This window comes from Mixophyes fleayi, chromosome 2, assembly GCF_038048845.1.
Source record: "Mixophyes fleayi isolate aMixFle1 chromosome 2, aMixFle1.hap1, whole genome shotgun sequence".
Taxonomy (NCBI): Eukaryota; Metazoa; Chordata; class Amphibia; order Anura; family Limnodynastidae; genus Mixophyes; species Mixophyes fleayi.
The window spans coordinates 312,292,909-312,317,311 of NC_134403.1; the positions used below are offsets into that span (position 1 = coordinate 312,292,909).

The window sequence follows — 24,403 nt, forward strand, 5'->3', positions numbered from 1 at the left end:
TTTGGAGCCATTTGGTAAAAAGTAGATTCTATCTGCCTGTGATCCGAAGGTCAGCTATGCCCAGATGCCATAGTGCATCCATGGGACTTTCCTTGGCATACATTTTTCCATTACTGCCTATGTTGGAGTAATACACAAGATCAGGTACGAAAAGACAGTAGTTATCTTCATTGCCCCCTATAAACCCAGGAGCGCTTGGTTCACACACCTCCTTAAAATGTCAATCCTGGAGCCTCTCAGGCTGTCCCAGAGAAGAGATCTCTGATGTTCAGAAATGCCAACCTTAACAGCTTGGAATCTCAAAGAGTAATTTTAAAATTTAGTGGATTCTTAACATCAGTGATAGAAACTCCTAAGTGATCAAAATAAAATGACTTCAGGATTCTAACATAATTACAGACCTTTTTTAGATGGTATAAATAAAAAAATGACATTTTCTCTACTGTGTTTCCAGTAAGAAATGTCAGATTTTTTTTTTGCTAAAGGAGCCAACACAGTGCAATCCAGATGCAGATTGTAGCTTTAGGAGTATAGAATGATCCTTACGAAATAAACTAATTTTCTGCAGGTTTGTCAAGGGAATAAATAACATTTATATAAAAAACATTAGAGACTTAGGGCCTGAGTCACTAAGCAGAGCAAATCATGAAAAAGAAGCAACCTTGCATCTGGACAAAACCATGTTTCAGAGGAAGGCGGAGGTAAATTTAATATGTCGGGATAGATTTATATTTGGGGTAGGGCATGTCCTAGATCAACTTTACATTTCAGTGTAAAAATAAAGTTATCAAATATTTGTGTACTACATGGCAAAAAGCTAGCATTTTCTTTATGTGCAAAATAATAACCTAATTTGCACCCCTTGCATTGTAATATGGTTTTGTCCAGAATCAAACTTACTATTTTTTACCTTGCTCTCCTTAATGACTCAGGTCCTTAGTTTGTCCCTGGCACCTCAATCTGGTTTTACATACATTGAAAAACCATATATTTAAATCTCAACTATTTATGTTTGAAAAGTATTTGGCATTTAAGTGTCAGTTACCTTGGAAAAGTGAATTGGTCAACTACAAACCTTTAGCCTTGGTTGACTCTCATAGTTTAGGACAAAGTGGCCTTGACATTGCCCACTCCGTAAAATTGAAAAAAGTGCAAAGGCTCCATACTCTATAGATGTCAAAAGGACTTTGCTAACCTACAATGAGAGTTCACGTCACTGTCGGAAGTCACATTATCTGTTTGCATTCTCTGCAGTTATTCACAGGGATTCAGCAGCCTCCAAAATGACAGAAGGTTCAATTTAACTATCCCACAAACCCATATAGTGTATCCACTCTCCCATCCTAAAACTCAGTCACTGGGTTTGAAATGTATATTTAAAAGATGACAGCACCCTTTGGGTTTCTAAACTACACAGTGATTTCCTGACTTTGACAGTTATTTTTTGTGAATTCATTAAAAAATATTCTAACACTTTAGCGCCAATCGCTACCAGTTTCATTTTCATGTCTGCTCCTCTTTTTATTGGTCACTTTAAAATATTTCACCAAGCGGCATTACGATTCCAATTGCCTTCTTCTTTAAGAATTTCCAGTTTCTTCTATGTGGTAGGTTTTCTTTCTTAAACCACTAGTTATCAGTAATATTATTTTCAAAGTCTGCTTTCCAATCCTGTACTTATTTCTCATCATAATAATTTTAATGGGTAGATTGCTATAATGAAGAAAAGGTGATGGTATTTTAATATGCTGGTGTTTGTTGTCCAAATAATTTAACCATATGTATGCACATAAGATTTGTACTTTTACCTATGCAACAGCTTATGTTAATGTTGCACAGAGGATTTTTCACTTCCCAAAGCCTTTACAACCACCTTTAGTTTTAATTAATTTGTAAATATCTACAAGTCATTTGCTACTCATGTTTAATCAGATTATTTGTGATACATAGATCTTTAGCTACATTAATTAACATCAGTTTCTCTGAAGCACTACAATATTTACACATTGAACTGTACAGTTGTTTTTAAGGCTGTATCATTGTCAGGTGTTTAGATGAATTATCCTATGTTTTATCTGTATTTCACAATATACATGCACGTCTTCATCGTAGTCTATTTCCTACCATTCACCTTCTAATTTCGCACCTCTTCTGTCATCATAATATAATTACTATATTTATGGCAATATTATCAGAATTAAATAGATAGATTGACTTATATTTATTATATTGTCATCACGCTCTCCGTATTTTTGTTATGATTATAGCCTAATCAGGATCATTATGAAATAACATGGCAATGTTGTCATGGTCCATTTCCTAAAACCTGAAGTTACTAGTTAAAATGTTTTCCAGCAAACCTCAATTATTTACTCAGAGATACACTGTTATCACAGAAGAGCAATCCACCCTTTTTTATTGCCCAGTTAAGAGTTCCGAGGAAATAATTGACTAAATTGTCTATTTGGGTAACTACTTTCAATAATCCATGTTTGAGAGAACCTCTTTATTAATTTGTAACTACTGAAAGGAACTACATAACATGTGTTAATGATATATACATGCCTCCTAAGGAACTTATGGGTATAATGTAGCTCTATTAAGAATCCTTATAATGAAATCATGTTTCATATGTATATGCATCAGAAATCATACCATGTTTAGTTTAAAAAATTCCATATCTATGCTGTGTTCCAAAAGAGTGCTATGATATAATTTTAGAACTTGATATGATATAGAATATGACATAATTACTAGAACTGCTCTTCAACAATACATTGATGGTAAAACAGATTTGCATATCAATACAGTGTTTTGACAAGACATTTTAAAGTAGTGAAATAATTTTAGAAATAGTCTATTTTTTGGATCAGTTTAACTAAACCACATTAAAAAAGAAACAACATAGTACAAAAATACACTAATTGCTTGCAAGGTTTAATTCTATTTAAGTTTACACTATAAATAAAAATGCATATGTTGGTAATACTTCCTTTTCCCCTCTCCCTGTGAATCCACACAATAAATTTCTGCAAACCAAGGCTGCCAAACTGTCACTCACTCTGTGTCTGATCGGTTAGAGAGACACTTTCCTACAAACATGAATACCTGCTACAGAAGAGTTAAGGGAATCATGGTATACCTTTTAGATAAGTTTAAACACTCCAGTTATTTCATGTTCATTATTTAGCTCAGTAATACACAGCATTTAATATATAGTAATGTCAAATACTGGCTTTACTTGCTCTTTAAGGTACTGTGCCTCTATAATACAAGTATGTTGCAGGGTCCCTTACCTATTACATCCTTTCAGTATCAATTGTAAAAATGATGAAGCAAAGGTTTAATTCAAAATAATCTGTACTATATATCATAATTATTGAATATACAATGTATACTGTAATAATATATATGATAAATAAATATTTTCATTTTGTTTTTATGTACAGGTGGTATACTAGCCCTACCACTGTTAATGCCTTTTACAGCGCATCTACAAACCAAATTAGTAAGTATCACATACCGTTCTTTAATTAACAAAATAAGCTTCTTGTTCTAATCTACATTCTACTTAGTTACCATTTACATCCTAATCTACGTTTTAATTAATGTTAAAATGTGGAGGAGTTAGACCTAATATCTAGTCTATAAATTGTAATCTGTATTTTAAATAGTGGAGACGACATTATCATGGCAGCCTTTACATGTTCTTCCTAAACACTGTCCATTATTTACTACAAGGTAATCCATACCACATACTTGTGAGATCAAACCTCAAAAAAGCTAAATACAAGTTGCCATTATGTTTCTGCCTTGCTTCTATGCATTAAAAACATATGGACGAAAAGAAAAGACTGAAGTGCGGTTTAAGTATATAGACAGAAGGCACTTTGTGTCTTCTGTCTATATACTTTGACTGCACTTTGGTCTTTTCGTCAATATGGTTAAATCTATATTGTAAGAGCACCCACTCAATGATATAGTCAGTATAATATTTGGACCTATTCCATTCCTTATGCGATAATCACAGTTTTTTTTCATATGCAGTAAAAACAGCAGTGTTCATATAGTTTGGTTGAAACATGAAAAGGACAAAACTAATATGGTATTTTCATAGTTGTCAACCTTTCCAGGTTGGCCTCTGGGAGTCTCGGGGTGGGTGATGTGGGTGTGAGGGGGCAGGGCTTGGCGAATCACGTCATTTCGGTCATGCCCTCGTGGCGTAAATTTGCCATGTGGGGTGGGCCAAAATGATGCGATTCCCGGAGAATCGCATCATGTAGGCTCAAAATCTGCCCACTTTACTAGGAAGTGGACAGATGCCGGAGAATTGCCAGCTCTCCTAGGAGTCCGGGAGACCTACCCGGAATTCAGGTGTCTCCTGCACATTCCTGGAGAGTTGGCATTTATGGGTAATTTCCATATCACTCACAGATGCTAAGTTTTTTTTGCATATACTTACCCACAGAAGAAGAGTTGTTCTCATACTTTCCTTTTTTTATTCTTTTACTTATTTACACTTGTTTTCGTTAATATTTTTACATACATCTGTAAAAACAAATTGCTAAGCAAACAGATCCGTATGATGAAATGTCATCAATTCCAGAAATTTATTTATTTAGTTCATGTTTAAATGATCCTTAAAGCATACATTTCCCATCAAGTATTTTTTATTCTATGTCCTGTATGATGTGCTTTCATTTTCTTTGCTTTTCTCCTGGTACACTGACCATGAGATAGCCAAGAGCATTTAAAGCAGGATAGTCACAGTGGGTGGCATTGAAAGCTGAAGCTTGTTCTTAGAATTTTTCACACTTTGATATCTGTTGATTTATTGGATGTGTTGCACATCTTTAGTTTTTCTGTTTTCTGATGTTTTTCTGTTAAAATATTGTATGCTATGAGTTTCAAAGATGAACAGTAGTGATAAAAGTAAGGGTCAGTGTGAGACTGCTTGATATAATGACGAGTTGCAGTCTGAAAAATGTACAATTTAGACATTTGGTGGCTATATAACTTTTTTTTTGCAAATATACGGTATTTGCTGTGGAGGAAGTGGTATATTGATCTGTGGATGTAAGAATCTCTTTTTACACCAGCACATAATTGTTTAAACTATGTTTTGTGAGTGACCCAATTATTACAGCTATTCATTTTTCTGTAATTTTGTGAATTTAGGATTTCCAGCTGGAGAGCTTCAAAAACCTTTCTTTTGGGGAACAGAATACCCACGGTATGTAAACAAATACAGTTAATAAAACCATCATCTATAGCAGACATAATCCTTTGAAATATAACGCTCATTTAAAAGCTTTAGGGAAATAGGACACAAATAATAGCCAGATACAATGAATTAGCTCTGCCTTGTGTACAACAAGGAAACACATTTTTTGTATTAAATGTTAGTCAGGTAAACACTGGGGAACCTGTGAAGGTATTATGTGTTCAATAAAGGGGGAGTGACAAAATGGATAAAATAAATAAATGGGTGGATTAAAGCAGAATTAATAATAAACAGAATAATAATAAAAAATAATTTGATATATGGTATATAATGTGAAGATGAATTGTATTGACTAGTGGCACTGGTACCATACTTGCCAACAATTTTTGTCTCTACTCGGGGAGATTCTGCAGCCAAGTCTGGGAGACCTGGCCACACAAATTTCGTCATTACGCTCCTCTTGCTGCTCATTGCTGCGATTTGTCACCTAATACGGGGGGGGGGGGGGGGGCATGCCAGGATGATGAGATTTCCTGTGAATCGCATCATTAAGCCCTGTCATGCGCCCTTCCCACTAGGGAAGTGGGCAGGATGCAAAAGGTTCAAATGCTCCACTGGGAGTGTGGGAGAAATCCTACAAGTTTGGTGATCTTTCAGACATTCCTGGAGAGTAAGCATCTACGGGCCTATATCATTAAGGAGAGCAAGTCAAAAAAAGGAGTACATTTTCTCTTGGACAAACCATGTTACAATTCAAGGGGTGTAAATTAGTTTATTATTTTGCATGTATGGAAAATACTGGCTGCTTTTTCATGTAGCACACAAATACTTGATAGCTTTATTTTTACACTGAAATTTAAAGTTGATCTAGGATCATGCCCTACCCCAACAATAAATCTGGCCCACATTTTAAATTTATCTCCCCCTCCAATACAACATGGTTTTGCCAAGGTGCAAAGTTACTCCTTTTTTTTGGTTTGCTCTCCTTAATGACTCAGGCCCTATATTGTTTGTATGCAGTGTGGCAAGTGGGGTAAAGGGTATAGGTTGTGTGACTACAACTAACTGTTATATATGAAATTGATGTGCAGGAAAAAGCTCTGTAACCGAACGCAACCAAACATTTCATTTTCATTTTCAAAACCCTTTGAAGAATTACAATTAGAAGGGGCGGAGGGGTTTCTTCCGTTTGCAGCAGTTTTTCCTAAACACCTGAGTACTCCAATATGTTTTGGTATATTAAGAAATACTTTTTTTTATCTTCCTCTGGAAAATATGTTATGAAAACAGTATTTAATAAACTATATTTTACAGTGTTAATACAGAAAATGTTTCCAAGGGGCAAAGGACTTGCATACCATTCTTTAGCTGGTAATTCACGCTATTTCTGCTATTTGTGACTTGGAAAACTTTTCTGTATTTTTTCTATTCCTTACACAGTTAGGGCATGGGGCAGCGCAGATAATAAACTTTACTATCCACTATATTTTGTAGTGTAATTATGCAGATAGTGTACAAACATTCACACGTTAAATATGCAACATGAGCTTTAATAACCTAAGCTGTTATGTGTACTGTGAATTGCAAAATGTATAAGGCAAGAACTTAAATGTGTGAAAGAGATTAATGATAAAGGCTGCTTTATGTACGCTGTTTATCGTAGTTCATGCAAAGTCAGAGAAAGACTAAGCACTAAAATATCCGTCCTGCAAAATATGAATGTTTAGCTCCCTGTATAAAATGTGTGGTTTATTATTATTTGCCTAATAGATACTGAAAACGTGCAGCTTTGCCCTGTGCCTTTAATGAACCAGAGATGGATTTTAATATCCCTTATTTTACCATGTTGCAAAGATAACTCTTTTGGTGTAAAAGTCTTAATCAAGGCAGGCTGACAATTTTTACATTTTCCAGCTCCCCTATTACGCACAAAGACTCCAGTAAGCACCTGAAATGATGGCTGCTCTCTTTAGTTTTGATCTTATTTAAAATTAACAGTAATAACCTTTTGCTTTAAGCAGCTTAGGTCAAAGTGAGCGATAGACATTCTTAGCAGAAAATGCCACTAAAACATCCATTGATATATTTGACAGCTTTAAGAAAGTGAAATGTCAATGTTTATCTCCATTGTATAAAAAATAGTATTTCCTTTCCATAAAGTATTACAGTGTTATTTCAGAGTAAACAAAACATTGTTATTCAATATTGATTTGACGTTACAGGACTCATTATATAAGCTTGTGCATGGTATATCAAAGAGTAATTTGTTGCTAGTGACACTTTGCAAATGCTTAGAGTACCAGCTGGTGAGCTGGATTTCATGGTATGTACGGGCAAAACTGATTTTGAAAAATGTCATCCTGGTAATATATGGGTATTTAGGCCCTGCCTATGACTGAAATCAGGCCAAGTTTACTAGATTTGTTGTAAACTTTTATGAGTTATATAATTTTACATTCATTCATAAGTCATTCTTTTTTTTAGAAACAAGCTTTGTATGGGACTTGAACATATTTTAAAGGTTTTTTTTTGTTGCTAGTGAAAATTCATGTAATTGGCAAGAATAAGATGTATTTTTAGAAGTTTAGATGGAAAACAATATTGGTATGGTTTCTGAATTCTTATATTTTGTATTTTATAGAAGTGTTAGTATCAGTTGCTTATTTTACATCTTTTCAATAAACTTTGCATTACAGTACATAGTGCTAAACTTATACGACCTTCTGTAGATGACGACCTAATGAGTAAATACTGAAGGGACCATTCCGGTACCATCTATACTCAAGTTATTCCTTCTCCCTGCACTCCACCTGACTATTCTCTGCATAGACTTGTAACATCGGTCATCATGGAAGGGTCATGGATGGGTGTTCTATTCACTGCTACAAGCAGCTGGTAAAAGCAGGATGTGAGGAGGTGAAATGATCACATGAAATAATATGCGCTGGCTTAAAATGCCACATGAAGCAAGTTACTCAGACTTGCATGGCATTTACATTTTCTGAAATGTTTTCATTGTGTCTGGTGCATTTATTGATAGTTTCCTGAGAAAACAAATACTTTTACAGCCTCTTCCAAATCACATTGATTTAAAATATACTAAACCCAGAATTTCCAAATAAATGTCATTTAGAATACAATGAAGCGAGGCCTGATTATTCAATAGGCTGACTAGGCTGCAGCCTAGTGTGCAAGGCTTTTGGAGGATGTAAAATTTTTGCTTTACAAAATTGTCCAGGGAGAGGTATAAACTGAAATTAGTTTTAAAATATAGAAAATAGTTGTTCTCCAAAGTAAAAAGACAAATGTAGTAAACCTTTAGTCTTGACGTGTTCCCATGGTGAAGGCTGAAGACAGTGAGTCATCCTTGGGTAGCGCTTGAGGATAAGTAAGTGAGACAAGGATGGCAACAGATGCAGACGTGACAGCCCCCTACCCTTCACATCTTCACCCTCAGTAACGCTTGTTCATGTCTCCCTTCTGCTATACAGTTCTGATTTTAATGAAAATAAAATGATTAACAAAGATTGCTGTGACCTTTTTAAGAAGCCAAGTGGAGTTAAGATGGCAGGGGGTGAGGGGGTGAAGGAAGCCGGATTTCAAATTTAGGACAAGTTTTTTTTTTTACCTCCAGCATAATAGCCTGGCATGGAAGGTGAGGGGAGTCTATGAGCGTATTAGCCTAGGGCAGCCTGAACCCTTAATCAGGCCTTGCACAAAGGTTAGATGGAGTAGGTAATTATGTTAGAGGGGTTCCAATTTCAGTTTTCTGTCTACCTGTAGACTCATTCACAGAGGCGACAATCAGTGAGAAACTTGGGGAAAAGCAAGAAGTACTTATAAAGTAATAATGTAGAATTGCTGGTGATTATCATTGTAAGTAAATGAAAACAATGTTTTAGTTACTATATTCTAATTCGATATTATCATATGTTCTCTCCTCTGCAAATGACACCAAACCCACAAACCTTAATTATTATAATAAAATGAAGACAGGAGACATATTTGTCAAAAAGAGATCTGTCAGGCACAGTCCGTCTTTCCTCTCCTTAGGACAGCTGGCTGCTTCCTGTACTGGTCATGCGTCTGGTTGCCCGGCAAACTGATGTGCTTTATCCAGCCGTGTGATCCCGCCGGCATTGGTCTTTCAATGTCGGTGTTGTGATAGTTGACATTGTGAATGTTGACAATCAAACTGTGAACATTTTTAAGATGTCCCCACCATGGAAGTGTCGGCATTTAGCCTGCCGACATTTTCATGTTGACAGGTTAACTGTCGACATTTCCACTGTTGTTATTTTGTACCCTACCCCCAAAGTATTATGTCTTCCTGTGCTCCAGCATTTATCTCCCTCAGTGCTGACACTGTGTTTGATTTGGCTTCCCTCTGACTACGTTTTTGGATTCTCCTTGGCTTTTCATCTCCTCAGGGTATTTAACCTCTGGCTTGTTGACCTTCCCTGTGGATTCTGATTTAATACCTTGCAACCATCTCAGCTTTGACCCGGACCATCTGACCACTCTTTCACCACTACTTCGCTGGTAGCTGATCTGGAGAACCTCTCCTCCATAGAGCTCTAGTAAAGAGCTATGACCAAATTGTAGTACACCCATAACATTCACATGCTGCAGAGTGATCTGGCATATGGCTTCAGGTAGAATGAGGTATTCCCTAATTGCTGAATTAGGAGCAGGTTATATCAAGTAAGAGTTAACCATTATCTGGTGATCAGTTGTACAATGTTCTTTATAGTCTCCTGTCCTTCAGCCATTTAAAAAAAAAATCCCAATATAGAGGAGTTTCGTTTTTTCTTCAGTAACAAACACCAAACTACGAAACATTTTTTGAGGGTGAAGATTATACTTTGTTCATGGCAAGTTAAATGACTCAGAGTGGTTATATGCATGGCTACTTCTGCTTGTAACATCCTTCTGTTTCTGATACAAAGCAACAACCTAATTTGCAAAATGATCAAAACAAATTGTCAATGAGTCTGTCCAGACTGGAGGAGAAAGACGGTCTGGGGGAAAATGCAGGATTTCAGAGAGGATGGAATGACTCTACATTGGTAGTCCTAAGTGATGTTATAGCTCTTATTTGAATATCATCAGTACCATAAAAAAGTATTTTTTTTATTTAGGACAACCCTTCAAGGTTTTATATCTTCATATAGAAACCCATTTTCAGAATTTTGCAACACATTGTTTTTGTTGGGAACTACTTTTTTTTTATTAATCTCCTCAGGAGAATATTATATTTCAGTATAAATTAAAATCCAGTAGATATTTCTTGGTTTATATTATCATTTTGTAGGCATTAAGTAGGGAAATAAATAAAACTCACACAAATAGTTTCTATAATCTTACATATCTAAATATGCTTTTCAAAATGTACGCCTTGATTGATTGTCTTGCAGGACTGATGTATAGATTTTCATAGGACAGTAACCCACATTCAAGTCTACATTACTGTAGTAACTTCTCATGGCTGCATTCACCTTTTTAGTAAAGTGTTGTGGATTTGCCCATGTATCAGTAGTACTATCTTAAATCTGAACACCTAGTTCAGGGTAGATTCAATTTGCGGCCCGCACATTATTACTGTTACTGCGGTAATTTCTCTGCTGATTTTTGTTCGCAGTTCTATGAGTTGTAATTGAATCTACCATGAATAAGGACCATAGTGTGTAAAAAAAGCCCATCTACAATTGTTCCCTTTAGATTTAGCTTTTATTGAAAAACTTTCGGTGTGAAACGAAAAATTTCAGTTCAATTCAGGAACATGACGCAAGTTTGTGCTGATACAGACTATCCACCTACAGAACAGACAATCGATAGTGACCACTTTGTGATAGGACTCTTTAGTGCAGAAGAAGATATTCAGGTCAGCGTGTGAAAACCGATAGTGACCACTTTGCAAAATGAATGTGAAGAGATAGTAATATTTAAAAAAGTTATCATAGGAACACTGTGCAAAAGCACCACTGGTGATTCTCTGTAAAAGTACAGTACCTATGGGAAAAATTATGCAAAAGTAATTTATATTTTGTGATATTTAAAATATTAAAATATTTAAATGTGTTACTAAAAGAAACTGTCCAGGAAAAAAAAATATATAATTCACTTGGCTAGATTAAAAAATTAAAAAATTGTTCCTGGAAAATCTAACACAGTGTAAAACCATGAAAATAAAGGAGTTAATCATATTATTTTTTTCTCATTACACTATAGTATGTTTCAAAAGAAAGGCTACAACTAATTAATATGCAATATAAAAAAAAAAAACCACATTAATCAACTTGGCACAGTATTAAATTCCACAGCAAATTATGATGTTTAAACAATTAAAATAAAGTAAATTACCGATTAACTTTATTTTTCCGTATTTTCATTTAGACTTTAAATGGTGGTTTCATGTACTGTAAAATGAATAGTATGACCATTGTCAAGATGGTTAGATATTAAACAGATTTTTGAAGATTTCTGTTTGCTCTGGAGGTAAGATGAAACTGACCGCCAACTTGAAAATATAATGAAAAAGGAATTTGCATGCATCAGTGTCAAACATGTGCCAACTTTCCCAGGGGGAAATGATTAGAACTGTCAGCCCAATGATCCCATTTCATCTTTGATCTGTGATATTCCCAGGCAACATTGTGAAAATGAATAATTAAATTCTGAATCCTAGCTGGTTTCTGATAAGAAAATAAATGATGAGGTGGAGAGCAGAGATTTTTATGGTATTTAAAAGTATGTGTTTTCCTTTGATAGATCTCTGAGCTATGGAGGAATAGGAGTAATTGTTGGCCATGAATTCACACATGGATTTGACAGTAATGGTAAATATGTTTTTTATTTTTTTTAAATAAAAACATCAATGGTATCTATTGAAATATTTCCAAATAAGGTAAGGTGTGCAGAAAAAAGATAAATATGTTTTTATTTTATTATTTATGTAAATTAACACTTAGCATATGTGTAAGTTTATTATTATTTATAATAAGGCAAACTGCATCCATTTCTGCACCTTTTAAAAGTCATTAATGAAAGTATACATGTTTTCCTAAAAATGTTTATCTCAAACAAGCTTAAAGCAGTAATCCCATATATATATATTTTTAATTAAGTAGCACTTTTAAGCATTCTTCTGATTTTTCTTAGCTATCCCCCCACAAATCATAATCTACTTTTCAAAAGCTCTCTGGATGGCAAACAAACTGACACAGTCTGCTACACAGACACAGGCTTACAGCTCTCAGCATGTCATCTAATGGCAGAGAGAGGAGAAGGAGAATGTCTCAGTGCAGTCAGAGCTCAGAGGGGTGTTCCAAAGCCTCTCTGTTCACTACATTATGTGTCGTGTGGTTGCCATGATAGTCCAGAATCATAAATCATTATTAGCAGCCATAGGAAAAATCCAAGGAAAATGACAAACACCAACATTCTTCTTGTAGCCTGACACAGTGATCTACAAAACTTGTCCATGAGCAGCTGTGGTCTTGGAATGATCTAGTGTTTCAATGACATGAGTGTGTCACACAGACTTGTATATATTACTTAACTTTTATCACTTATTTGACAAGGCGTCCTTGAGTTAACAAATATGGCACTATTGATATATCACAGCACAAAATAATCATTCTTTATTTTACCGCCAGTTCTTCAATGTTAGCAATGTTCTGCATCAACAAATTGGTTACTAGAATGTAAACAAACTTATCTATCTATAATTGCAAACATGAATCTATAGATCTGTAGGACGTCAAATTAATTGGTATGTTTTATGTAGGCCGAAAGTATGACAAAGATGGAAATTTACATCCATGGTGGACTACGGAATCGGAGGAAAAATTCAAAGAGAAGACAAAATGTGTTGTGGACCAGTACAACAGTTATTACTGGAAACAAGCTGGACTGCATGTAAGTCTTAGAGCAAGTCACAATTTATTAAAACAAAACAATCATTTTGTCAGGAGGCAAAGTGCAAGTGATCCATAACAACTTTATAAAGCCACATAGAAGAAACTGTCTTCATTTTAGGATCAAGACTCAATGTAAATTCCCTTATTTTTAAATTAACATGGTAGGCTTGCGAGCAGGGCTTTCTTATCTCTTTGTCTGTATTACCCAGTATTGTTTTATCACTGTGTTTGTCCCCAATTGTAAAGGGCTATGGAATTTTCTGGTGCTATAAATAAATGTTGATGATGATGATTAAGAAAATTAACTATAAATTTATACATTGGTTTGTCAATCAGTCAGTTGCATTTATGTAATTAGTGTGGCTTGTACCGACTGGTTGTTTGAGGAAAAAGGAATTAAGAAAACAACACATTATTTAAAATATTTTTTCATTAATGACTATATTATATTACAGATGACAATAACGGAATACTTTTTTTCCTGTACATTCTACTTTAAATTTACATTGTATATTTGAATTGTTCGTATCCTGCCGTGTACTGTGTCTTTCTAAGTACAGCAAATGCCATATATGCAGAGTGTTCTATGAGAAAGGGAGTACTTTGTCACAGGCCTCTAAGAGAGGAATCTGCTATTAGGCTGACAGTATAAAGGTAAAGGCTGCAGACCGGATAGCACGCATGTACAGCAGTGCACCTAGGTTCAGAGGCATTCAGGTGAAAGACGTGTAACAAAGCACCCTGTTTTGCCACACCTGCTGCATAGGGACAGGAGAGATCCCAATAGTCTGCAGGTACAGGCAGCAGACAGGGTTAATTCTCAGACAGTCTTTCCCTTAGCACACAAACACACAGGTGCACCATTTGGGTGTTATTGATTTGTTGTCTGTGGTTGGAGGATAAAAGACTGAACTGTGCTCCTATGCATGGCAACCAATACCAGCTAGTGGCTGGTGACCAGAGAGGGAAACTGGGACTAGCCAGAGTTATTTTCCTGGTGTCATCCTGATGAAAGTTTGGTGTATTATTGTGATGTGAACAAGAAAGCACCATTTATTTCATGCAAGAAGCTGTTTGTGACTGATGTATGCTATGTGTGCATCACCAGAAGGGTGATTGTGTCACAAGTGGTGTTATCGTGGGATCACTAAGGACAGCCAAAGCACAGCTGTCCACCCAGCCAACCAAATGCAATGTTGGTGAGTGAAACTTAAGGAATCACACGCCAGACTGTTTAAAAGCTGCCATTTGTAGTGGAGAGATTGCTGTATTGCAGAAAAACCTAAATATTTTTTTTCCGTGGCGAGACAATAATCGGGAGCAATAATACTCTTTTGTTTTGCAAAAAAAGCAAAAGGTTTAAATATTGCTGGTTCTTGTAGTGCCACACCTTGGTTATTCACTGATCTGAGACTTGGGTGTGGTCCATAGAAAAAATCCTATGCACAGAAGTTGCTGTTTTCCTGTGTGGGATGCTAAAGCATCTGTTTGTTTTGCTAATTGCCTGTGGAAAGGGCTTAATATATGTAAAGATCAAGTTTTATGTTTAAAGGCTGCAATAGAACAAAGAGTAATTGATGCCAGTACAAATTTTCTTTACTTCAGCCAAGATGGGCAAGATAAAGAATAAAATATGTTCAAAAGAAAGTTACAAACAGGTATGTCTGTAATTCATTCCCAGCAAGAAAATTTGGAAAACCTGCATGGGAGTTTGCAGATTGGAGATAAAGCTGTAAAATCTCATGCTCTCTGCACAGACCTGGGGGTAAATGTATCAAAGTGCGAGTTTCCCAGCGTGTTTAAATCGCTGCAAATTCTTTACAGTTTTAACACTGCCAGGGCAGTGTAACAGTGATGTGTTTATACAACACGCTGCTATCAAGCAGCCTGTTGTATCTGGCGTGTTTTGAAGCAAACTCTCCTGACTCTGCTAACTCGCAGCTTCATACATTTGAGAGCTGTATAGCTGCAGTGGCAAACAGTCGGGAGTTTGATCTCTGGCGATTTTGCAAATAGCGATTTTGACAGAAGCACAACTCTGGCGATTTTGCATGAAATCTCAGCTTCATACATCGGCAAGTTTCAACTCTCCCGAGAAAATCGCTGGAGTTGCAAAATCGCACTTTGATACATTTACCCCCTGGTGTTCCCTGGGTCAGATTATGTGGCCAGGGAAGAGTGTGAATGCTTAGAGAAAATGTTTACAGAGAAAAAACGTCTTGTGTGTAATTGAATTGTTGTCTGTGATTGGTTTGCAGTGTTTGGGTGGAGGATAAAAGACTGTATTGTGCACCTGTGTATGGCGACTGATGCCTTCTAGTGGCCGGTGACCAGAGAGGGAAACTGGGACTAGCCAGAGTTATTTTCCTGGAGTCATCCTGACGAAAGTTTGATGTATTATTGTGATGTGAACAATAAAGCACCATTTCATTCAAGCAAGAAGCTGTCTGTGACGTCTTCTGTTTGACGTGTCTTTAAAAAAAAAACACACATTATGTTCGATCTGCTTGACTTGATGATTTAGGCCCATAATATCACTATTAACGCCTAAGATATGGACTATTCGAAAATTAAATCCTGGAATCAGTGCCTTATAGATATGGTTGTCAGATGTCATGATTTTCCAACAAAGGAACAGTTTATTTCCATTAGCACTTTTCATATTGTTACATTTTATCTTTCGGTCTCATCTCCTTTTTCTATAAGACAATCTCTCCAAACTTAACATTAGTAACTCATTCCTAAGTCAAAGGTTCATGCCTGTTCACTCTAATAATTAATGTGACTGCTAAGTTTCACTTCTTGGCCTTTTGGCCCAGATCAAGTGTATTCCCTGACCCCGGGATCTATATGCCAATGGAGTGCCAGAAAATCCCGGAAACCAGCAGAGAACTTCAAATGAAAGGGTAGGGCACTGTGCCCATTTTCCCACTTTTTTTGATGCACATCGCCTCCTTTACCCCAGCCTTATGGCTGTACTGGATAATTTTTATAATAGCTCAACCATGAAGCTTAGGCTGTAACCATTTGGTACTAATTTATTTATTATTCACCTTATTGTATGTCACCTGTACTTTTTATTTTCACGGATCTAAAGTGGGAGGCCCTTATGAGCTGTGGATACTAGGGGAAATGGTGTGGCCCTGGAATCCCACCTCCTGAATCTCCAATGTCCTCTGTCCAATGGGAAGGTCAGAAGATTCTGGACCCTGGGTGAAGCTTTGGCGGATCCCTCCAAAGGACACTCCAAGCCTTGTGGTGAAAAGGGATTCTGAAGGACTTAATGGTTCTGGGGTTGGGGAGGGCCTGAATTTTTTGTGATTTTTAAAAATGTTTTGGGCACTTGAGGCACAAAATGTTTCCATCCCGGTACTTCATCAGAAAAGGAAGAGAGGGCTCTCCTGAGATGAACAGGTTATCTTGGTCCTTTGTCCAAGAGGCTGGGTGAATGGAAAAAGTGTGAGATCATGAGCCCCCCGGTGTGACAGTATGACAGCAAGTATAATATGCAGAGCAAAATCTAGAACCAAAGCTAATATGAAGAGCCGTATCTGGGGTATATGAGGAATTTATGACTAATTTACAGAGCCAAATCTGGTACTTAGTCTAATATGAAGAGCAATAGCTGGTTCCAAGTATAATTTACAGAGTCATTATTCATATAGGGATCCTAATTCCACAGTGCTCTACAGAGGATATTTGTCACTCACATCAGTTCCTGTCCCATTAGCGCTTACAGTCTAAATTCCATAACACACACACACACACACACACACAAACTAGGCTCAATTTGATAGCAGTCAATTAACCTACTAGTATATTTTTGGAGTGTGGGAGGAAATTGGAGCACCCGGTGGAAACCCACGCAAACACAGGGAGAATATACACTCCACACAGATAAGGTCATGGTCAGGAATCGAACTCGTGACCCCAGCGCTGTGAGGCAGAAGTGCTAACCACTAAGCCACCATGATTTGTGCCAAGTCTAATATGCATAGCTATATCAGGTGCTCAGACTAATATAGAGAGTCATTTGTTGTGCTAAGTCTAACTTATACAGCATGTCTGGTGCCAAGTCTAATAGGCAGAGACATATTTGCAGGGTCTGATTATCCAGTAGGCTAACTAGGCTGCAGCCAAGGGTGCATGGCTTTTGGGAGGGCTGCAAAGTTTTTGAAAGTGCAAAATTATGAGAGGGAGAGGTATGAACTGAAATTCATTTTAAAATAAAAGAGAATATTTGCTCTTCAAAGTAATAAGAAAACATGAAAGAAAAATGTATTAAGGCTTTAATTTTAATGTATTCCCATAATAGAGGCTGAAGACAATGAGTCATCTTGGGCGGGAGCATGTGGTTAAGTGAGTATTAGAGACAAGGATGGCGACAGGCACAAGACCCTTTCCCCCTTTACCCTCAATAGCACTCGTTCATGGCTCCATTCTGTTATACAGTTCTGAATTTAATGAAAATGAAATAAGTGACAAAGATTGCTATGATCCTTTTTAAAAAAACTAAGTGGAGCTAAGTTTTGAAAACATAGGAAAATGAACGTGTGTGGGAGGGGGAAGGGGGTGGGAACTTAGTTTTAAATTAAGGATACATTTTTACCTACCGCGTATTAGCCTGACATGGAAGGCGAGGGGACGCTACGAGTGTATTAGCCAAGGGCAGCCTGAACCCTTAATCCATTGCTGGGATCTGCAGCCATATCTGGTTCCCAATCTAAAATGCATAGAAATATATGTTGCCAAATCTAATAGGCAGAGCTATATCGGCTGCCAACTTCTGTAGCCATATCTGGTGCTGTCAAGTCTAATATTCATAGCAATATCTGGTGCTAAGACTATTGTGCTTAGCCGTATCTTGTGTAGAGTATAAGACCTTACAAATCCTCTGTGCTGTATACATTTCCTTTAATATACACAGTACAATTTAGTACTGGCTAAAACATCTACTTTATACTATTCAGTGTGTGTAAAATGTATGCATTAATTCTATTTTAGGTAAAAGGAACAAAGACTTTGGCAGAAAACATTGCGGATAATGGAGGAATAAGAGAATCCTTTCGGGTATGAGGTTCATATTGATTTAATAAAAGATCCATTAAAATGAGTGGATTATTTCTCTGTGTCATGTTTACATATTATATAGATATCATTTGCTAATAGAATTACAAATACGTAATTAATTGCCATTGTACAATACACTAGCATTAAGCACAGCTTCTCTCATTTGACTGTGTCATTAATCAGAACTGATTTATTTTGTATGTGCTTTGTTGATGTATAATGATAGCATACCATTTTTACAACACTATATATACATAAGCAAACCATCAATGATTTTCCAATATAACCAAATATTTGATTCAAGGGATTGGGGAAGTCCCTACAACTTAATACTAGGATGAAAGAATTATGGCTAAATTGACAATGGGTCTGAAAACTCAATTACCTCTGTTAGCTTTAAGGCAAACCTATTTGCTAAGAGCCATTAATACATTTCAAAGAAAAGTACCAATTTTATTGACAAAACTAAAATGTAAAAAATAAAAGTGAATGAAAGGCCCACATAGACTTTACCAGCATATGTGGCAGATGTAATCAGGATAAATAATGGAAGAGTGTCTCATTTATACTATGTTTCACAATATATGGCATCAAATCACATATACAGACGCAGCCAGTTTGAGACAAAAGTGACTTAATCGGAGCCGGTTTTAGATAATGAGAAATAAATCCAGTAAAAAGCCATTTACAAAAGTGCAAAACACGTGCACAGAGCTTTACCTTATTCAAAAATTGCACCTGGTTGTCTACATACAGCATTCATCAAGTGTACACACAAGCCATATTTCAGTTTTTGAAACAGTCTCTGCAAAACAGTCTGGGCCTGAGTCACTAAGGAAAGTAAGGCATAAAAAGGTTTAAATGTTCTCCGGGACAAACCATATTACAATACAAGGGGTGCAAATTAGTTTATTATTTTGCACATAAGTTAAATACTGGCTGTTTTTTCATCTAGCACACAAATACGTAATAGCTTTATTTTTACACTGAAATTTAAAGTTGATAAGGGACATGCCCTACCCCAATTATAAATCTAACCCCACATTTTACATTTACCTCCCCCTCTAATCCAACATGGTTTTGCCCAGGTGTAAAGTTACTCCTTTTTTATGCTTTACTCTCCTTAATGACTCAGACCCTCTGTGTCTACTTTTGTAGAATTGTGAGTCTGGCTGGAAATGGACATAGTGGTAAAATGTCACTTCAAGCCCAAGTTGGGGTTTTATTGTCATGCTCAGAAGAGGCCCCCACTTTTTCCTTTTGAGAATAGAGCTTGTGCACAAGAGGCTGGAACAGTCTAAGATGTACAGCCATATGCCCAGCTTATCACCCTCATGTCCATTATAGGCTAAGCTACCATACACAGCCTAATACCCATCATTTCGGTTTCATGCCAACAATAATCTAATGGCCATCATATACAGCCACGTGTCCAGTTTATTGTTATCATGCCCATCACAGTATAAAGCGAACTATACCTAGCCAGTACCCAGCATCAATCTCTATTAGTGATCTGTGGATATACCCAAAAATCCACAGAAGTAATTCCCCCACCAATACACACTTTCCTATGTTTCTTTTATTCTTTTTGGTGACTAGTGGTCTCTTCACATTACAGGAACAAGACATCCCTCTTAGTGCGGAGAGCCTGTGGCAAGAAAGACCCACAATTTCAGGGGCAAATGCAGAATTTGAGGAGGGGGGTTTTCACGCCACCAGTGGCGTGACCAGCATGTGTAGGGCTGTTGCTATAATTTTACACAATTAGTAAGGCACAACATTTCATTGGTCCATCAAAATGCGTATGCATTGCTATGTCTAGTGTGCAGCTAAATACATGACACTAAGAACTTAACAAAAAAACAGTTATAATTGCAATAAATGATAATCAAAGTGACACTGTGCAGTCATAATGAATGTGGCCAAACATCATACGTGATGCTTTGTACTAAGAGATTATTGTAGATTATTCTGGTGATACATACAACTAAATGCTTCTATGCTTAACAGTCTAGATGCAGCATACAAAGAATCATTCTTGAAACTCAACACATCCCAGAGCGCTCCTGTACACTTTACAACATTTCTCTTTAACATAAACGTCATATGCTGTATCTTTTCCCATAGTACCAAACTCTGCTTACTGAGTATTCTTAAGTAAAATCCTATATAAGATGCTTGTCTGTTTATCATTGCTGTATCACACAAGCTGAATTCTTCAGACATGGAAAAATGTTATACTGCACAGACATTAAAATCACTCATAGGTGGTCTATATTGTGCTTTTAGGTGATATACTGTTTTGTATGCTAACGTTAATGATATTCAGTGTTTGCTGCCTCGTGGAAAATTATGAAATGATGAAACAGGTTTTTGGCACAAGCTGATTAGCAATTCACAGAGTTTTGTGGATTGTTTCAACTGGTAATTATCTAACTAGAATAGTCAGACTATATCACAAATGCATATCTCCTATTTGTCCCAATTTAGGCACGATAGGGTCACACTTGCAAACACACATAGGGTCAAACACACAGACATGTAAACTGTCACGTCACATACACAGACAAGCACAGACTCACACAAACACACACTTGATCAAACACACAGACATGTAAACTGTCACACACAGACAAGCACAGCCTCACACAAACACAAACAGAATCAAACACAGACATGTAAACTGTCACATACACAGACTCACACATGCACAAACACACACAGGGTAAAACACACAGACATGTAAACTGTCACACACTCAGTCACACACTCTTACCTTCTTCTGTCTCCTACATCACACCCATGCCAGCCTGTGGGAGGATTGGGAGGAAGGGGCAGGGCTAGACTGCTGGGCAGAGAGCTGTGTTCACACAGCAGGGGAGGGTACTGGGAAATGATTGCAGCTACAAGCAGTTGTGGCTGGTCCAGGTAGAGGGGCCAGTCACTGTTAGCAAACGGCACCCCAGGCAGGACAGTATTTTCTGGGGACTAGAAACCCCCCCTGGGTGTGGCCTGAATTTATACAATGAAAGTTCAGTACTTCCATCCATTGAAATCACAGGTGGTTTAAGCTAATCAAACACCTTTAATTTCATGTAGTAAAGTTATAGCAGTTTCATAAAGAAACCATGCATTGCCGAGCCCCATAGCAAAGCTTAGGAAGGGGCCCGGGAATGATTCTTTAACAGCTTAGGGGCCCCAGCTCAGCTCTGAAGAGAGCACAGAGAGGCCTCTTCTGAGCATGCATGGCCTGGAGCTCAGAAAAGGGGGACAGCATTGCCTGGGTCCCCAAACCTCCATATAGTGGCCCCATCCAATGCACCCATGGTAGTTACAACACTGAATGCAACTTCAAGCTGCTGACATCAAAACAAGGGACGGAAGACCATGGCTTGAGTCATAACGAAGGATTGTGCCTTTGTAACTGCCAGTTGACTAGTCTGCTCTCTTAAAACTGGCTTGATAAAATGTGCTGTCTCCAGTTGTATTGGATCCGCCCACTCACTCACATGATTTACGCCATGCTATACCTGTATAACATATCATCAATTTGCTTAAATTGATAAATACAGCTGTTTTTCTCTTTGTCAGGCATACAGAAAATGGATTCAGGAAAACAGAAATGGGAAAGAAGAAGCGCTTCTTCCTGGCATGGATCTTACCAATAATCAACTCTTTTTCTTAAGCTATGCCCATGTAAGTCACATCTTGTAACCATTTACTGTGCCATGAAACATCTATTAAATCTGCTGTGTATTCCATCTCATTTTTCCATTTGGGTGCATTTTCACTGCGCCCAATTTGAATTCTTCCTAAATTGGTGATTATATATTTCCCCCGACACATTGCTAAATATCCTGAACTATATGCTTCTAAAAGAAATAGCAGGTTTGCACAGGCAATTAACAAAATAAAAATTATATTAAAAAAATTAACAAAGATCTGTCTTACCAATTAAACAGTATTAACCTAGGCATCGCCCACTATGTTGCTGATCCACATTTATTGTTCTCTCATCTAAATGTTTTTGCTATTAACTATATATTAATCTGGTACAATAACTCTTGTAATGTAAGAGGTTGAAACTCATGATCTATTTTCAATGTGTTTTACGACTTCTCTAAATCAAGATATTGGTGCATCGAAAATGCTTAGTTATGGGCAGCAAGGTGGCTAAGTGGTTAGCACTTCTGCCCTACAGCACTGGGGTCATGAGTTCAATTCCCGATCATGGCCAGTGGCGCACGCAGGGGGGGTTTCTGAGTCTCTAGAAACCCCCCTGCGCTAACTAAGTGGCCACTGTCCTATACAGCAGCCGCGGCGCTGTCAAAGAAGTGTCCGCAGCAGTCCTTTATCGTATACAGCACCGCCGCAGATGCTTATTAGACAGCGCCGCGGCTGCTGTATAGAACAGCGTTGGCAAAACGGAGCTGCTGCGCATCGGGTTTTTTTTTTTTTTGGGTCGGCGGGGAGAAACCCCCCCCCCCCCGACAATCCTCGGTGCGCCCCTGGTGGCCTTATCTGTGAGGAGTTTGTATGTTCTCCCCATGTTTGCGTGGGTTTCCTCCAGGTGCTCCGGTTTCCTCCCAGACTCCAAAAACATGCTGGTAGCTTAATTGGCTGCTAATAAATTGACCCTAGTCTATGTGTGTGTATGTGTGTTAGGGAATTTAGATTGTAAGCTCCAGTGGAGCAGGGACTGACGTGAATGAGTTCTCTCTACGGTGCTGCGGAATTAGTGGCGCTATATAAATAAATGATGATGATGATGGATGATAGTGATCTTTGCTATGATATTTTTAGACCAGATTGTAGGTCTAGAAATAAATGAGTTTTAGTGCTAATTTTATAAAAATTATAATTTCTTTATTTCTTAGGTGAGGTGCAACACCTTCCGTCCAGAAGCTGCAAGAGAGCAGATCATAAATGGAGCACATAGCCCACCGCAGTTCCGGTAAGAGTTCGTTTACTTGGATACTGTACACAAAAATGTGGACTATATTTGCACTTTGATAAGTGATCCATGGTAAGTGGTTCCAATACTGACAGAGTTTGGATGGCAGAATTCCTCTGTGAAAGTGCAGAGCATTATATCATCTTCATATTTCAGACACCCATAAATATATTTTAAATGCTTCAATTTGTCAATGTAGTTCTGAAAAATAATTACATTGGTTTTTTTTTAAACATAAATGATTTTGTATTAAATTGTTTCACACATTTTTTTAATGCCAAATATATATTGATAAAATTGCTCAGAAACGCTACACAGTACTATAGTATTGCTATTGTTATGCTAAAATGATATCAGCCATAATGGAGTATTAACTGTGCAGAAGCATCTCCTTAAGTGCACCACATCAAGATAAACCCCCAACAGGTACAGTAAAGAAAAGCACAGAGAATTAAAAGCCACCATTAACTGAACACTGAATTTTAAGTTAATTTAATTTCACTAACTTTTCTTCCTTTTAATATGAGCTGTGTTTGCAAAAGTTTCATCAATGAATATACCCATTCAAATGTCAAACATAACAGAAAGGAAAGTTGCTCAATCAATTTGTAGGTTAACAGCAGGTGCTTGTAAGAGTGGGGATATCCTGAAAGGAGACAATACAGAGAAAAATCCCCCAGCACACCACTGTTACCCAGTAACAAAGCTACTATTTCTATTTTTACATAAACTACAGAATTCTTAGTTACAGACATCTGCAAATGCATGATAAGCCACCCACCATGTCACGGTGCTTCCGCTAGTAGGGTGGTCCTAACTCTAGTCAGTGAAAGTTACTATTTTTGGGTCATACCTATGTGTTTTTAAACTGAGAGCTAACTTACCAAGAAGTACCCAAAGATTTTTCTCTGTATTTGCTCCATTCAAATGTTAGCCTTGTTGCATGGAATAAAAACTATGCAGAATACTGTGTATTTATTAGTCAGAGTGCAAGGGTTTAGTGTCAAACCATATAAAATAATTCATCTGCAGCATCTCCCAGTTTGTTTTATGTTGTTTTTAATATTTCCACTTGGTATTGTGGTTATTTTTGGATGCTGTGTATCCTTCCTTAGGGTGTCTTACTTTAGGAAACTGATATCTCATTAAAAAGTAATATCCACAATCTTTTGTACAACCTGTTATAATTGAACATGAATTCCTTCAAAATGTGTTATAATATAAATATTACAG

The 24,403-nt window shown here is 37.1% G+C and overlaps 1 protein-coding gene across 1 annotated transcript in view; it reads left to right on the forward strand.

Moving 5' to 3' along the window:
• PHEX (phosphate regulating endopeptidase X-linked) overlaps nucleotides 1–24,403 on the forward strand; it is a 147,705-nt gene that overhangs the window by 117,580 nt on the left and 5,722 nt on the right. Inside the window, exons 14-20 of the mRNA XM_075198312.1 lie at nucleotides 3,450–3,508; nucleotides 5,179–5,233; nucleotides 11,996–12,063; nucleotides 13,014–13,144; nucleotides 18,151–18,216; nucleotides 21,808–21,912; nucleotides 23,094–23,170. Of these exons, the coding sequence (XP_075054413.1) occupies nucleotides 3,450–3,508; nucleotides 5,179–5,233; nucleotides 11,996–12,063; nucleotides 13,014–13,144; nucleotides 18,151–18,216; nucleotides 21,808–21,912; nucleotides 23,094–23,170 (561 nt within the window). The remainder of the gene's footprint in view (nucleotides 1–3,449; nucleotides 3,509–5,178; nucleotides 5,234–11,995; nucleotides 12,064–13,013; nucleotides 13,145–18,150; nucleotides 18,217–21,807; nucleotides 21,913–23,093; nucleotides 23,171–24,403) is intronic.